This window comes from Cololabis saira, chromosome 10 (genome assembly GCF_033807715.1).
Source record: "Cololabis saira isolate AMF1-May2022 chromosome 10, fColSai1.1, whole genome shotgun sequence".
NCBI lineage: Eukaryota > Metazoa > Chordata > Actinopteri > Beloniformes > Belonidae > Cololabis > Cololabis saira.
Genome location: NC_084596.1, coordinates 41,526,861 through 41,544,320, shown reverse-complemented (window position 1 = coordinate 41,544,320; position 17,460 = coordinate 41,526,861). Strand labels below are relative to the sequence as shown.

Below are 17,460 nucleotides of genomic sequence, written 5' to 3'. Positions count from 1 at the left end.
AAAGAAAACAAAAAAAACCCAAGGCAAAAAAAAATAAATCCAAAAACAAAGGAAAAGTAAATAAATAGATAAAAAGGAGGAAGAAAGACAGGAATGAGAGAAGAGAGGGGGGGGGATCCGTCAATCAGGAGGCAGGGACTGGAGAGAGTGGAAGAATGCAAGAAAGGGAAGCCACTTATTATAAAATTTGTTACAACTACCCTTCAGTGAATATCTAATCTTTTCCAGCTTCAGAAAAAACATGGTGTCGTTGAGCCACTGGGTACTAGAGGAGCCTTAGTCTTCCAGTGGAGAAGAAGGTGGCGTCTTGCCAGTAAGGAAGTAAAAGCCAAAATGTCTATTTGGTTTGAAGTAAACCGGCCATGGTCCTCTGGGAGCCCGAATATGGCAACATGGGGGGAGACTTTTATATTCACCGAGAGTATTTTTGACATGGTGTCAAAATAATTCCACCAAAAGCGAGAAAGTAGTGGGCAAGAGTAAAACATATGGGTTAAATTGCAGGACGAGGCATGACATTTGTCGCATTCGTCAGTGACACTGGGATAGATTTGTGAGAGTCGAGCTTTAGAAAAGTGGACTCTAAACAGTACTTTAAACTGTATAAGTGTAAGGCGAGCGCAGGATGAACTTGTGTAAATTTTTTTAAGAGCAGTGTCCCACCAGTCATCCTCCAAGTTTAGATCCAGTTCATCTTCCCAGACAGCCCTAACTTTAATAACTGGAGAGAGATCGAAAGACAGAAGGTCATCGTAAACCTTAGAGATCAGTGATTTTTGAAGTGGATCATGGTTTAAAAGCACCTCGTAGAGTCGGCGGAGAGGACGGAAAAACTGGAAACAAAGCTTTAGCGCAGTGTCTAATTTGAAAGTATCAAAAGAGATGAGAAGGTGGGAGATTAAATTCACCTGAGAGATCTGTAAAGCTGCGAAAGATACCATCCTTGTAAAGATCTTCAAAACTTTTCAGCCTTTATTATGCCAAAATGCACCCTCTTTAACTGACCTGAGAAAGAGCTGAGCGGACCCTCGGGTGAACAACAACAAGTCAGCAGAATCTCAGACTTAGTTTGGGCAGAAACCTGCAAACTTCAGTGTACTCAAGTGAAAACGAATAAACTGACGTTTCTCCACAACAATGCAAAAGACCAATAATATCCCATGGAAGACGATTATTTCTAGTTATTATTCGTAAATGTGGGTCTACAAGTTACTGAGCTATCAGTATACACAGTTTTTCAAACACTGCTTCTGCATTAAGTTTGAATTTTTCTTAGATAAATAAACAATATTATGTTAGTTTTCAATCAAGGGTAGGACTGAATAATAATAATTATTATATATTAGCAAGCTTGGCAGCCGCATGCTTACAACAAACATACAGCGCACTGTACACACCATTGATTACATACAGGACACCCATGCATGACTACTTACATGCCACGCCCACTCCCCCGTGCCAGCAGTGCCTCCCTCCCTCGGTGAATCACTCCCCCTACAGGCCCCTGCTGTCACTACATCCCTTGCCGTCTGCTGTCGGTTGCCCAATTGATACCATTATAACTGTCAGACCCCTCCGTTTCCATGTGACTTTCAAAGAGCCACGCCCCCCTCCCCATAGTGTACTCTCTCCCCTGACCAAAGCAGCTGCATATACACCACTCACCTGTCTCAAACTCTGTCTTCTCAATATCAGATCACTAACCAATAAGGCCCTTCTCATCTCTGATCTCATCACCGACAAAACTCTGGACATTCTCTGCCTCACAGAAACGTGGCAACAGCCGAATGATTTCACCCAGTTAAATGCAACCACCCCACCTGGCTTTTCCTTTTTTAGTAAACCCCGCGCCACTGGGAGGGGGGGGGGCCTGGCTCTCATCTACCGTAAAAACACAAAAGTCACTGCTCTCACTGTCCCCCAACACTCCTCCTTTGAATGCCTAGCCGTAAAACTCTCTGGACCCAAACCCATCATCATTGTCACCATCTACAGACCACCAAAACCCTCCGCTGTTTTCCTTACTGAATTTTCATCACTGTTAACATCTGTATGCACAATGTCCCCTACTGTTATCCTCCATGGCGACTTCAACATTCATATTGACGACCCATCCTGCACCCTGGCAAAAGACTTCACATCACTCCTGAACTGCCTTGGTATCACACAACACGTCAACCTACCAACACATAACAAAGGTCACATTCTCGATTTAATCTGCTGCACAGACATAACTCCCGCCAACCTCACTATCATGGACTTCCCCATCTCGGACCACAAAGCCATACTTTATGACATCCATACCCAACTGCACAAAATCAAAGAACAACGGATCATCTCCTTCAGGAACATCAAACACATCAACCCCACAGATCTCTCTACCCTTATCAGCTCCTTCCCCAATCCCCCCTCATCCTCCTCCCCTGCTGACCTGGTAAACCATTACAACAACTGTCTCTCCTCCTCCCTCACTGCCCTGGCTCCACTGAAAACCCGCTCAGTTTCATTTACCCACTCTGCCCCCTGGTTCACCCCTGACCTCCACCAGCTCAAAACCACAGGCCGTCGACTGGAGCGACTCTACAAAAAGACCAGACTCACTGTGCACAACCAAATGTACTCCGACCACCTCCACCACTACAAAAATGCACTTAATACTGCCAAATCATCATATTACTCCAACCTCATTAACTCTGCCACAGGAAACAATAGAGTCCTTTTCTCAACTGTCAACCACTTACTTCAGCCTCCAAAAACCCTCCCTCCAGACATCTCCACTGACCAGTGCACCGCCTTCCTGGACTTCTTCAGCTCCAAAATAAACATCATTCACCATCAACTGGCCTCAACACGCACTCCCACAAATGACCCACCCTGGATAACTACCACCAACCAACCTCTCTCCAGCTCTCTCACCAATTTCACTCCGGTATCAGAACACACCATCTCAGAACTCATTCGTAAAGCCAAAACCACCACCTGTCAGCTCGATCCCCTCCCCACCCTGCTTGTCAAAGCATGTCTGCCATCCATTTCCCCCATGATTACTGAAATAATTAACTCTTCCCTCACCACTGGAACTGTTCCCCCAATCCTCAAACTAGCTGCCATCACACCCACCTTAAAAAAACCCGGTGCAGACCCATCCGACCTCAATCATTACAGGCCCATCTCCAACCTTCCCTTCATCTCCAAAACTCTGGAAAGGGTGGTTGCAGCACAATTACAGTCCCACCTCAATTCAAATAACCTCCACGAACCCTTCCAATCCGGTTTCCGTCCCAATCACAGCACTGAAACAGCCATGGTTAAAATCACCAACGACCTCCTCCGTGCAGCTGACTCCGGCCTACTCACCATCCTCATCCTCCTGGACCTCAGCGCAGCTTTCGACACCATTTCTCACCCAATACTCCTGGACCGCCTGGCTGGCATTGGGATCACTGGTGTTGCCCTCTCCTGGCTTTCATCATACCTCACTGACCGTCAACAGTTTGTCCAACTACGGAACCATAAATCTGGGTGCACGGGTGTCACAATGGGTGTCCCCCAGGGGTCAGTATTGGGTCCACTTCTCTTCACCATCTACCTCCTACCCCTAGGTTCAATTCTCCGTCACCATAGGGTCCATTTTCACACTTACGCCGATGACACCCAGATATATATCTCCTCCAACCCCACCGCTGCCATTCCTCCCACTTCCCTCACCACCTGCCTACACGACATCAATACCTGGATGAGCAATAACTTTTTAAAACTCAACGGCAATAAAACTGAGGCTCTTCTCATCGGCTCCAAATCCACCCTCACCAAGTCACAACCCTCTCCCGCCCTTCCCATCATCATCGACGGCTTTCCGGTACCCTTTTCCCCCCACGTCAAGAGCCTCGGCGTCATTTTGGACAGCACACTTTCATTTGCACCTCACATCCATAACATCACCCGGACTGCCTTCTTCCACCTCCGCAACATCTCCAGACTCCGTCCAGCACTGTCCCAATCCAGCACAGAAATCCTGGTCCACTCATTCATCACATCCCGTATTGATTACTGCAACGCCCTCCTCACTGGCCTCCCAACCAAACTCACCGACAAACTGCAACTCATACAGAACTCGGCCGCCCGGATCATCACCCGCACCAAGTCATCTGATCACATCACCCCCGTCCTCATCCAACTCCACTGGCTCCCAGTCCAATACCGTATCATTTACAAAAACCTCCTCCTCACCCACAAAGCCCTTCACAACCTAGCCCCCACTTACCTCTGTGACCTATTGCAAGATTACACCCCCTCCCGCACCCTCCGCTCAACCTCTGCTGGACTCCTTTCCACTCCCACCTCACACCTTAACAGTATGGGTGCCCGAGCTTTCAGCTGCTCGGCACCCAGACTCTGGAACTCCCTCCCCCCACACATAAAACAAATAGACTCCATCACCACATTCAAAACACAACTCAAAACCCACCTGTTCAAACTTGCCCATTCACTATAACCGGACATCACGCACTACTTCCCATCAGTTTGTTTGTCTACTGTTTATTATTTGTCTTGTTGCTTGTATAGATGTTTATTGTATTTTTAATTGTATTTCTTGTGTTTTTATTCTGTAAGGTGACCTTGGGTGTCGTGAAAGGCGCCTCCAAATAAAATGAATTATTATTATTATTATTATTATTAATATGAAACCTTATAATTAAAAGCAGGTTTACTTTCTAAGTCAAATAACTTCACAATTGTTTAGTGATACAGGATGCAAAGACGTGAGAAGCAACCTTAAAAACAAGGTACAAATCATTAAGAAACATGATGAAGGGTGGTTTTTTTTAATTAATGCATTTGTGTTAACAATGTCTGTATTACACAAACAAGGAGGTCGTGACGTTGGTTGTTATGGAGCTCTGGGACGCTAAAGGAAGCGGGATTAATGCTAATTATACTGACTTTCACCTCTGCCTTTCCAACCCTGATGATTCATAATTGTGTCTCTTTTGTCTTCTCTGCTTGTTTACTTTTCCTTACATTTGCCAGAAGCGACACGGCAAACCACCGTTACTGCAGAATTAATTTCAATCATGTCATGAAGGATTATGTTTTTTCTTTAGGAATAAATTGGACTCTACAGGTCGGCACAGTTTGTGGTCATGCATACACAGGTTTATATTCATAAAAGCCGTCATTTCCGTCCATGAGATTTCAATCAATTTCGCTTTGGTGGGTTAACAAAATATTTCAAATTGAATTAAAATGCTAGCAAAGATGGACAAAAACCAAGGAATATTGCACAAATAATTAGGGTTTATTTTATATCAAAAGCAGAAAATGTCAGCATTTTCCTCTAGTTTAATTGGAAATAATCAAAGAGTGGCAAACAATAAGTGCTGTTGTTCCATGATTAATGAAACAAACACATGACGCATCCTTTAAACTTGCATAAAGTTGCAAAGTACCGTATTCATCCAGTCGTGTGCAAAGTGGCTCGTGAGTGCAGGTTTCACCGTGTGCAGAGAACAGCCTGGACTTTGGTTCAGGAACTTTGGTTTTCTGTAGATGTTTATGGAGGTGGACCAGCAGTTTTCTCAAGTCCTGTTTTGCATCAGATGTCTGGTGCTGTTTGTCAAAGGGTGCCTTTTCTGTTGATGTTCTGTTAAAGCTGAAATCAGGGAGACTGTGCTGGGACCACATACACTGTATGTGTGTACAAATACACACACACACAACCAGAGGTGTCAAAAGTATTCACATTCATTACTCAGGTAGAAGTATAGATACTAAAGTTTAAAAATACTCCTGTAGAAGTTGAAGTATCAACTCAAGTTTTTTACTCAAGTAAAAGTATAAAAGTACTGGTTTCAAAACTACTTAAAGTATAAAAGTAAAAGTAATGTAAGGGGGAAAAAAGCCATTAAGGACAAAAGCCGTTGAAAATGAATGTATCTTAGTATAATGTAAATATATTAAAGAACCATATATGTGTACTATTGAGCATTAACATGTGTTTCAGAGAGCAGCAGATATGATGACTAGTTGCCTATAAGCAGAGGTGGACAGAGTACTCGACCCCAGTACTTGAGTAAGAGTACAAATACTACTGGTCAAAATTTACTCCGTTACAAGTAAAAGTAGCTCAGTCAAAATATTACTCGAGTAAGAGTAGAAAAGTACTTGCTTTTAAAGGTACTTAAGTATCCAAAAGTAAATGCTTTTAAATTTACTTTAAGTAAAAGTAAGAGTAAGAGTAAGAGTAAATTTCTTATTTTCCACATCAGTAAATTACTATATTTTTTTCTAAATTAATTTAAGGATCTTTTAACTCTTGTTTCTGAGAATTAACTCTTTGAAACCAGCTGCACTGATGTGCTGCTTTTAGAACCACAATGTTATATAAAACCTGCAGAAACACCAAAAACAAATCAAAGGGATCATAAGAAGACAGCAGATGATGCAGAGTTTATTAACAATCATGAACTGAAACCAAATGAACCTGCACCATCCAACTAAGTCTGGATCCCCCTCAAAGACCACTGCTTTACAAAAAACTACATCTCTGCTTTCAATTGAAGTCACTTAACTTTACAGGAAGGACATATACCAGTACAATATAGCAATATAGAGCATAACAAACTGTCTCCCCATGTCTGTCTTGTCTGTCTCCGTGCCTGTCTCCCAATGTCTGTCTCTGTGCCTGTCTCCCAATATCCCAATATTCTTCTCCTGATGCAGGCGTAGCCATTGTTGCGGCACAGCTTGTGTCCAATAGGATTTTAGGGAAGAAGAAAAAAGAGCAGACCTGAAAGTAACGAGTACTTTTCAGCCTTCCTAGAAATTTACTCGAGTAAAAGTAAAAATATTTGTCTTGGAAATGTATTCAAGTAAGAGTAATAAGTACCAAAGAAATCTAATACTCAAGTAAAGTACAAATCCTCTGGATATGTACTTAAGTACAGTACTCAAGTACATTTACTCCGTTACTGTCCACCACTGCCTATAAGTATTGTAATGGTGCAAAAAGTCAAACTTCAGAGGCATGTTATCATTTATCCTAACCTTTATTGGAATGTAAATCCAAGTTTAGTTGCAGGAATCTGAGGGAACGGATGTAAGAACAAAACTGGACAAGAACATCTGAAACAACCACAACCAAATTCACTCTATCCGGATGGAGCAATTTAACTGGATAGTTTTTATTAAAGGCCGAAATTAAATAGAGTAACAAGGCTGTTTTTAAAATGTAAGGAGTAAAAAGTACAGATAATTGCGTGAAAATGAAAGGAGTAAAGGTAAAAGTCGTCTAAAAAAAAGAATTACTCCAGTGAAGTATAGATAACCAAAATTTCTATTTAAGTAAGGTAACGAAGTATTTGTACTTTGTTACTTGACACCTCTGCACAAAACACGCATGGGATCTTTTTATTCTTTAATTCAGTTGTTTTGCCTTGAAAGAGTCTTGAGTCGTCTTCACGGGATGTTCAGGGTCCTTACAAGAAGCTGCGGTTAATTGTTCTCATCAGTTTTGTAGCATTTGTCTGAATGTGAACAGAGAGCAGAGCTCTGCACCTCCCAGTCCGTCCTGCTACCTCCGTCAGCTCCAACTTTATCTTGGTTTCATACGTCCAAAGTCTTTTTTTCAGAACATTGTTTACATGATTTCTGGTAAAAGTCTAATCGGCCTTTCCTGTTCTTGCACTTAGTTACAAACTCTCAGCTATTTACAGTCATGACGACGTCTCTTGATTGAAACACTTAGTCCAACTGTGACATAACCGTACTATAATTGACAGATCAAAGACTGTCTGTAGGATGACAGGTCCTACAAGTCTATGAAATAAAGAAAATTGCACAAAATTGTATAATTATGACCACTTTTAGTTTGTCAATCTCAGTAGTTTAGAAGGAACAAAAAGTAATTTCATCTGAGAAAAAAAATCCCTCTTACAGCTGAACCACCAATTTAGCAGCTCTTACCACGCTTTTATGCCACTTCACCTGAATATGTCTTTCATACTGAGAGATGCAGTTCATACATCATATTTTCCAAACTGCAAAACATGTCAATCAAAAGAATGTAAATCAACGCTCACAGCGCTGGTTTTTCTGTGTTCCCAGTATTCCTCGTGACTCCTGGTGAAGCATGTCAAGACGCTCTTCATGATAAAAAAAGCAAGACTGTAGCGTATAATGAAGTCCTAAATGATGACAATCTGTGTCTAGGTCTAGCGTCAGAGTCCTTGAGATATTCTAAGCTCAAGCCAAGGATACATAACGTCCTCCTTTGTTTGCAGAAATCTAATTTGATGTGCACGTACATAAAATCAAATCATGGTAACAAGAATTCATTCAATCTTGCAGCTTCACTGCCTGCAGACTTTCCAGTTTCACAGGATCTTTGAGGGTCATTAGAAGTCACTGAATACTCACCGTATCCATTCTCTAATGCAGAGATTTAGATTTCACATGCAGACAACAACCAAGAAAGGTGCCGCTGAAGAGATGTGGCACAGTGATGAAATCACAGGAAATGTAATCACGCCGTACTGCAGGAAAAATAATCAGGAACCAAATGTTGCAGGAACAAATTTGTACTTTTACCCGGCAGAGCAGTAGGTCACTTGCCTGTGTCATCACAGCGCCACCGTCTGGTCTGAAAGCATAAATACGCCATCAGGGGAAAATCCTCAACTCTCACAGTCTTAATCACATGCACAGAACAAAGCAGCTAGGATTGCTTTAAATTGTTCACTGCATGCAAATATCTTAAAAATGCATCAGCATTTATCATGGCTGTGGTTGTAGACGGATTCAAATAAGTATCCTTACTTTCATGAGGAATTTGATCAATAGTAAAAAAAACCACAATATTTCGCAGATCAGATAGTGCTCACTAGAAACGTCAATAAATATCCAACCAGACAATCATGTTATGATCTGGCACCTAAGCCAAGAACAAACTTTTTAAAACACATTACCTAATAACATCAAAAATATTACATCAAAATACAGTTTTAAAAAGGTAGCAAAAGACTTTTTACATAAAATTCAATGAGTAACAAATATATCACATGCTATAATTTATTACAGGAATTTATTTGTTGGATATACTTCGTGGTATTGTAATGACTGTATGATTCCCTTTTTTTGTACCAATAATGTATTTTAGACAGAAAGTTTGCTGTTTGTGTATATGATGACTCGGTGTTACAGTGATCCGTAACAGCGATAAATGTGTGTATGTGTGGACTATGTTCTTTTAAAATTGCATTGGGGACCCCAGGAAGAATAGCTGATGTCGTGACATCAGCTAATGGGGATCCTATAAATCAGTGGTTCCCAACCTTTTCCAACTCAGGGCCCACTTTTATGTCTCAAAAATGTTCGCGGCCCACCTCCAAACTTTTTAAATTCCCCCTGTTGCTAGCCAGCTATCCATCTTTATACTCCAGTTTCAGGTATCAGCATCAAACGTAGCCTAAATAAGTCAAGTGCAATGCAGTCCCACTGCAAAATGGTCCGACCGATAACAACAAAAGTTCCTATCGCTCATTTGCTTGTCACATGTCTAATACTTGAAGGAAAACAAAACAAAATAATGAAAATAATATTTAAACATTTTCAATATAATTTTAAACATAACCGAGTTTTAACATTTAAAACATTATTCTGTATATTTTTATATAATCATACCCCCCCCCCCCCCCCAAATATCAATATCAAATATCATACTTTTTTGGAAATGATTTGGCGGCCCACTTGCAATACCTCCGCGGCCCACAGGTTGGGAATCACTGCTATAAATAAAGAAACATCTCCTCACAGCAGCCGTGAAAGAGTCAGCTGTACATTCATGTTACATCCTCAATGAAAAGCTGTCTGTTTGGGCTTTTTTTTGTCCTTTTCACTCCCAGTTGAAAAACATGACTTCCAGAAACTGCACACAAGACAAATGAGCAGACCTGAGGAAGTTAAGCATTAACATGCCCATGTCTTGGGACTGTGGCGCAGCCAGGGTGGCAATACGACTTGTGCTGCAACCTTTGCCCAGCAAGTGTCTTTATTATTGCAAAACAGGCGGAAGAGGGAGATAAACACATAAATCAGGTCTTGGAAACACCAGTAGCTACTGGCAGCTGTTGTATTCTCTACAGGTAAGCCTATATGTATATTTATTTATCTTTTTAGAATCAATTAAAAAAAACAAGCATGTTTATACTTTGTTTTAGTCAGTTGACAGCTCTTGTGAGTGTGCTGGCAACCACGGTCTTGTGTACGCTGCCGTCATGTGACTTCAATACTGTACAAAAAGAGCTGGGTTTGAATTTTTACGTTTCTGCTTTTGTCAAGAAAGATAAAACAAAAACTAACAGTTGGTATTCTCAGAGGTGTCAAGTAACGAAGTACAAATACTCTGTTACCTTACTTAAGTAGAAATTTTGGTTATCTGTACTTCACTGGAGTAATTATTTTTCAGACCACTTTTTACTTTTACTCCTTACATTTTCACACAATTATTTGTACTTTTTACTCCTTACATTTTAAAAACAGCCTTGTTACTCTATTTCATTTTGGCCTTTAAAAAAAACTATCCAGTTAAATTGCTCCATCCGGATAGAGTGAATTTGGTTGTGGTTGTTTCAGATGTTCTTGTCCAGTTTTGTTCTTACATCCGTTCCCTCAGATTCCTGCAACTAAACTTGGATGTACATTCCAATAAAGGTTAGGATAAATGATAACATGCCTCTGAAGTTTGACTTTTTGCACCATTACAATACTTATAGGCAACTAGTCATCATATCTGCTGCTCTCTGAAACACATGTTAATGCTCAATAGTACACATATATGGTTCTTTAATATATTTGCATTATACTAACATACATTCATTTTCAATGGCTTTTGTCCTTAATGGCTTTTTTCCGCCTTACATTACTTTTAATTTTATACTTTAAGTAGTTTTGAAACCAGTACTTTTATACTTTTACGTGAGTAAAAAACTTGAGTTGATACTTCAACTTCTACAGGAGTATTTTTAAACTCTAGTATCTATACTTCTACCTGAGTAATGAATGTGAATACTGAAGACACCTCTGGTGATTCTACATGTGCCTGACCTCTTGGATTATAGGTGAACATAACGCTGATATTTAAACTCTCTTTAAAGTTAATTAGTAAGCTTTGTCTGGGCTATACTCAGGAATGTTACTACTCCTGAACATCATGTGGAACGGCTTCAGCACTTTAAATTCTCCTGGGTGTTTTCTGTCAACACACTTTTACGCTTCTGAAACCCACATAGCTGGAATAGGGTTTCCTTATCTTTCTAAGCCCGTGATACCCCGGAGGCTGGCAGCCTATGATCATGTTTACGGTGATACCCATTTGCTTTAATCAGGGTTAATAACTGAGGTAAAGCTAAGGTTGCCAACCACCCCTTGAAAAACGGAATTGTCCCGTATTTATAAACTAAAGTATGTGTCCCGTATTGAGCTGAAAAGGGACGCACTTTGTCCCGTATTACTGTGAGAGTCAGAAAATAGTCATAAAATGCCAATGGAAAATGGCATTGAGCTGTTGAGTTAGTTATTTTTTTCTGTTTTACTACAACTGTAGCTACAGTCATGGCCTTTGAGGCACAAATATGTTTACAAGTTTTCTGTTTTCTACAGACTTTCTGTTTGCACTTTTGATATTGCACGATTACAGAATGGATGTTCTGCTTTCTTTCTATTGTTTTATATCAATTTATACAATTTTAAGTTAAGCAGGACAGGTTTCTATTTAAGAAAGATACTTATTTTATTCAGTTAATTTTGTCATTTTGTATTAAAGTGAATTGCTGGATAATAATTTGTTTTCCATGTGTTCATGGCATTCAAAAATATCCATCTAATTCAATTCAGGTTCAAGTCAAATAGTTAAAAAATCGTTTCACTCACAAAAAAAGGGGGCTAAAAAAATTCACCACGCCAGGAAGGGGGAAGGCAATCAGGTTGACCGGCCCTGCAGATGAGGTGTCCCTTATTTATTTTTCAGGGAGTTGGAAACCCTAGGTAAAACTGAGGATGAGGTTCAGGACTTGGAATTAAGGCCAGATAAAACAATCAAACCTAAAACCAGACAGAAGCTCAGTTATCTGGCCTTGACTTGAATCTTAGGCTTGAGACCAAATGTTTAGGCATCTGAAGTGACTTGAAAAGATAGATATATACGTACCTTCGCACACATATATTCTTAAAGAGTCTGTCCTCATAAAGGTATTTGTTGTAAATAGCTCTGCTTGGCATCGTCCTGAACTGGACTCTGATAGAGATTTGCAACATCATCAAAGACAGCATCCTGTTACATTTTGAACAAGATGTTCTTGTTAAGTTGTTTAGTTTTCAAGATGGCTTCATAAAGACTCCCTGATTTCTCCAGGTCTAGCCTTGGGACAGAGCGATGGGTCTGCGGAGCAGCAGCGTCTTTGTGGGGGTTTTCCTCTGTGAGCTTTTCATGGGAAACATGAGGTCTGCAGCTGTCTCTGGTAACGGTACATTTATTAGAGGAGTAACAATGGATCCGCCAGACAGTAACGGCACCAAAAGTGGACGTAAGTGACAAAGTGAATATGTTTTATTTACAACCAGGTCATTTGTATACAAAAGAGTATTAGGGCCAGGCAGGAGAAAAATAAAAATAATATTTTAGAGGAGGAAGATTTTTTTTTTCATTATGCACTTCGAGAAAAAAGTCAAAATTTCGAAAAAAAAGTTGAAATGTCGAGAAAAAAAGTCAAAATGTCGAGATTAATGTTGAAGCACAATTTTGAGAAAAAAGTCAAAATGTTGAGAAAAAAGTCAAAATTTCGTGAATAAAGTTGAAATGTTGAGAAAAAAGGTGAAATTTCGACTTTATTTTTGAAATTGTATTTCAACATTATTCACAACATTTCGACTTTTTTCTCAAAATTGTATTTCAACATTAATCTCGACATTTCAACTTTTTTCTCGACATTGGTGGCAGGTTGTGTTTAGTGCAAATGAATTTTAGGTTCATAAAAATTATTAAATGTTTGTCAGATATTTTATAATTGTATTTGTAAATGTATGATATATTGTGGATGATGTGATTGACTGTTTTATATTTTTGTTGTTCTTTGTGGACCCCAGGAAGACTACCGTAGTTGGTTACTACGGTACCAGCTAATGGAGATTCTTAATAAACTTAAACTTAAACTTATTTCGACTTTTTTCTCGAAGTGCACAATAAAAAAGAATCTTCCCCTCAAATATATTTTCTCCTGCATGGCCCTAATATTCTTCTGTAGTTTCGGGAACTTTGTCCTCCAACTCTTCAACTCACAATTGTTGCTTTCCCTGCTGTGTTTCAGTGGGGGACGCCCAGGATGAGGGTCCAGCACCGCTGCAGTGGACCTATCTGGCCGCAGGGCTGGGCACGGTCCTCGCCATCTCCCTCCTCGTCGTCATGACGGTCAAGTTTCGTGTTTTCAACCGCTTCCTGGCGAGCTACAGACACTCGCTGCTGGAGGAGACCGACGGGGTCAGCCAGTACGGCCAGGACGACGGCTCCTTCCCCAGCGTGTCGGGCCAACTGGGAGTCGTCAGGGGGTCGACTCACTTAGGGCTGGATGAGGACGATGATGGCTTCATCGAGGATAACTACATCCAGACCAGTGAGAAAGAGAGGGCAGAGAGAGAAAGCCAGGATGGCGAGGATGTAGAAGACAGCGATGATGATCTTCAGTTCACCATAGGGTGAAGATTTTTGTGAGGAGAGAAAATTCAAAGAAAAAAAAACCTCTACAAAAAGATTTTTTCCACTTACAACCTTTATGAAAAGTCCAAAAAATAATTTAGTCTGCCACTGATCAGATTTGTCTTTTTCTTTACCCTCTAATGTTTGATTTTGCAGAATGTGCATTTTTCTTTTGGCCCTTAAAGGCCCCTCGTCCCTCGCAGTTGGCACATGATAACCGGAAGAAAGTTTCTTAAAACATCATCAATAAAAAGTATAGCGTATCTGAACACTGAATGACGGACAGAAAAACCTCATTTCCTGGAACGGGCCATACCTTTTTATGATACTGGCTCTTAGACAGTTAACCAGCATGACTAAGGACTAAGGTATCTTATAAACGTATAAAAATGCTGGACTTGTTGATGCTCCTTTTACTTACAGTGATTCTTTATTCTTTGATGAAAGCTCAACGTTTTCCTTTGTTACTTCCATTTAAAGAGGAAATTTGCAATATTTCTCTGGACATTAGTGTCCTGTCTTTATATCATACTGTATGTGGAAGAAAATATATAACAGAAATATGCTCATTTTGGTCATGTGTGTGGTGTATTTACGTTGTAGTTGCCGGGTAAGTGATTATACTGTCGGTGAATGAAAAACATGTAACAATGGGCCACCCCGGCCTCTGAAATGATCTTTTTAAAACATACTTCATGAATAAAGTTATTTTTATTGAAATCACTTTTTTTCATTCATTTTATTTTCCACTGCACAGAACACGTGTGACAGATGCAACCCAGTTTGGGCTCGATGCCACACCTCCTGAGGTGGCAAGTCACCAGTCCATCGCACGGCCACATTTACACAAACAACCAGACACACTCACACACCTACGGGAAATTTAGAATCAGCAATTAACCTACTACGCATGTTTTTGGACTGTGGGAGGAAGCCAGAGTAACCGGAGGGAACCAGGGAGAACATGCAAACTCCACACAGAAAGACCCTGCTGGGCCTGGGAGTGGAACCGGGGACCTTCTTGCTGTGAGACAACAGTGCTAACCACTAAGCCACCGTGCTGCCCCTGATGAAACTGATCTATCATTAAAATGTTTCTTTTTTTTTTTTAAACATTTATTTATTAGATTTTCACAGAAGTATACAAAACAGAGGTAGTTTTGTAGATGCAAACTTCCAGTACAACCCAGTAAATAGAAACCTTATAAAAGAAAAGACTGCGTTTTCTTTTTCACCCCAAAAATAAAAAAACAAAACAAAAAAAACAACATCAGAGACCAAAACAAAAACATAACATATAGGACATACTGTATGCCAAATTAAAAAATAATAGTAATAACAAATACAAAAGCAAACATCAGTCCAGAAGTATTACATATAAGATTTACCGTGACCCGCGCCGCAGCGCCCCACCCCTAGCACAAGTTTATAAAGCCACCATTCCACCGGACCTCACCTGTCCGCCAACAGAGTAGGATCCAGACTTCGTACAAAGGTGAAGAATGGACCCCAGGCCCTCCAAAATTTGTCTACAGAGCCATTAAGGGAGAATCTGATCTTCTCCAGTTTAAGACTATATAAAATATCCCTTATCCAGTGGGTGTGGGAGGGGGGGGACTCTTCCAATCTATCACTATCAACCTCCTAGCCAATAATGTAACAAAAGCCAAAACATCCCTCTCCGATTTGGAAAGAGTGGGCAATGAGGGGAAAACCCCAAACAAGGCTCCTAAAGGAGTAAGTTCCACTCTCTGCCCCACTATCTTTGATAGGGAGTGGAAAATCTCTGTCCAAAAGTTGTTTAATGAGGGGTAAAGCCAAAAGGTATGCATGAGGTATTAAAATGTTTCTTTAACTAACTCTGCCGGTTCATTTCCTTCAGATCAGACTGATCCTGCTGGTGGAAGCCTCTCTCCTCGCTTGAGCCATCTGTCCACCTGGAACACTGAACGCTCTGACGCCTCGGCTCCCCAGTCTCCTCGCCCTGCTCCCGCTCATCCTCCTCCTCCTCCTCTGCTCCCTTCTTCTCATGAGGTATAAGAGTATGCTGTAGCCGACCACAGCTAGAGACGTTACCGCCCCCGTCGCCACCAGCACGATCCCAGACACCAGCATTTCTCTGCTGTCGTAACTCCGGCTGCCGATTGTGGCCACGCAGAGCAGCGCCGACCCGCACAGCACCACTGCCAGCCCGACGGCTAACATCAGCGCCGGGTCGGCCCTCCCGCCGCTCTTCAGCAGCTCGATGCAGCGCCGGTTGTGCACGCAGTTCATGTCCTGGATGGCGGAGCTGAGGAGCTGCTTGAGCAGCACAGCGAGAGCCAAGAGGCAGAGGGTGGTGCCCACCCCCAGGCGCCATTCCCCGGACAAGCTGTTGGTGGAGGACAGGAGGCCCACGCCGCCAAGGCCCAACCCCACGATGAGAGCGACTGATGCACAGTAGCAGAACAAGGAGCGCCGTGGCTCCCTGAACCACCAGAACTCCACCTGATCTTCAAAGTTCTGCCGCCGTGAACGTGTCGCGTCCAGGTAGAGGCTCGGGGGCCGACGCATGGCGTAATAGAAGGTCTGCATCTCAGGCATGGCGAGTCCCCCCTCAGTCACCTTGAGACCAGAAGCCTCAGATGTTGGGTGGGTGATTGGTACACACCAAAATCTGCAACATCCGAGGGTTCAGTTCACCACACTGAACCTGTAGACAATCCAACGGCTCCCCTTCCTCAATTTGGGCTACATAACTGTCCCGTACTGCCGTCCATCCCGCTGCTTCCCATCTGCAGGTGAGATGATGTCCTTACGGAGTAAAAATAATCCTGTACAAAGCAAGAACATCCAGTGGTTGAGGAGTCTTGTGTGTTTCATCGGCTGCGGATGACTCGAGGGATGGAGCTGGACGTTGGGTGGCAGAAGTATCCTGAGGAAATGAGCGAGGACCCAGCGGCGCAGGGGCAGGGATTCCCACGGCGTCAATCTCCTCGGGGTTGGAGACGTAATGGTGATGTCCACGCAGCCCCTGCGGGAGGGCTTTCTCTGACTGTTCATCATCACAGTGACTACACTGGTGTCACAGATCGATCATCTGTGCCCTCTTCTCGCTCTGCAAGCCAGTGCCAGGCAGAACAGACGCTCGCCCCTTCCTCTCTTGCTGCCGCAGCTCCATCTTGTCTGGCTAAGTGGGGGAAAGGCAGGCCACAATAGCAGCGTTGGATCATGGTCGTGACAGAGATTGGCGACATTGTCCACCGTGTCTCAACACTGACAATAGGCTGAGCGATGAACACAATGTCTCTGCTGCAGAGCGCGGGTGATGGTGTGTGGGGGGGGTGGGGGGGCGTGGAGCAGTGTTTCATGGCTGATGTCAGTGTGAACAGATAATGGTGTGTCTGTGATCGTGAGGATAACATCATTCACACACGGGCCTGGGCTCGCCTGCAGCTTCTCTGTGAGGCTCGGTTGTAGTGACACACCTGTTAACAATCCAATTTAAAATGTTATTACTTGCGTATAAAGCCCAAAACGGCTTAGCTCTGCAATATTTGCAAGACCTGATAGTACCGTATGTTTCTAACAGACCTCTCCATTCTCAGAGTGCAGGTTTATTCGTAGTTCTTAGAGTATCCAAATGTAGATTTGGAGGGCGGGCGTTCTGCTATCAGGAACTGTTACTATGGAACCAACTTCCAATCTGGGTTAAAGAGGCTGACACCACCTCC

At 42.1% G+C, this 17,460-nt stretch overlaps 2 protein-coding genes across 2 annotated transcripts; one reads left to right on the top strand and one right to left on the bottom strand.

Moving 5' to 3' along the window:
- The first annotated feature begins 10,023 nt into the window (after positions 1–10,023).
- LOC133452101 (type III endosome membrane protein TEMP-like) lies at positions 10,024–14,470 on the top strand. Its single transcript, XM_061731300.1, has 3 exons — positions 10,024–10,142; positions 12,410–12,581; positions 13,362–14,470. Exons 2-3 carry the CDS (start codon positions 12,431–12,433, stop codon positions 13,748–13,750), a joined length of 540 nt encoding a protein of 179 aa, XP_061587284.1. The 5' UTR covers positions 10,024–10,142; positions 12,410–12,430; the 3' UTR covers positions 13,751–14,470.
- A 542-nt stretch (positions 14,471–15,012) lies between these two features.
- Positions 15,013–16,955, bottom strand: tmem125b (transmembrane protein 125b). The gene has a single exon (XM_061731299.1). The coding sequence runs from the start codon at positions 16,328–16,330 to the stop codon at positions 15,626–15,628; it is 705 nt and encodes a 234-aa protein (XP_061587283.1). The 5' UTR covers positions 16,331–16,955; the 3' UTR covers positions 15,013–15,625.
- Between the last annotated feature and the right edge of the window lie 505 nt (positions 16,956–17,460).

Bases quoted from the DNA above. Each gene is read 5' to 3' on its own strand.
- LOC133452101 (XM_061731300.1), top strand. From the start codon at position 12,431: ATGGGTCTGCGGAGCAGCAGCGTCTTTGTGGGGGTTTTCCTCTGTGAG. The intron at 12,582-13,361 runs GTAAGTGACAAA...GCTGTGTTTCAG, and splicing joins TAACGGCACCAAAAGTGGAC to TGGGGGACGCCCAGGATGAG.
- tmem125b (XM_061731299.1), bottom strand. From the start codon at position 16,330: ATGCCTGAGATGCAGACCTTCTATTACGCCATGCGTCGGCCCCCGAGC.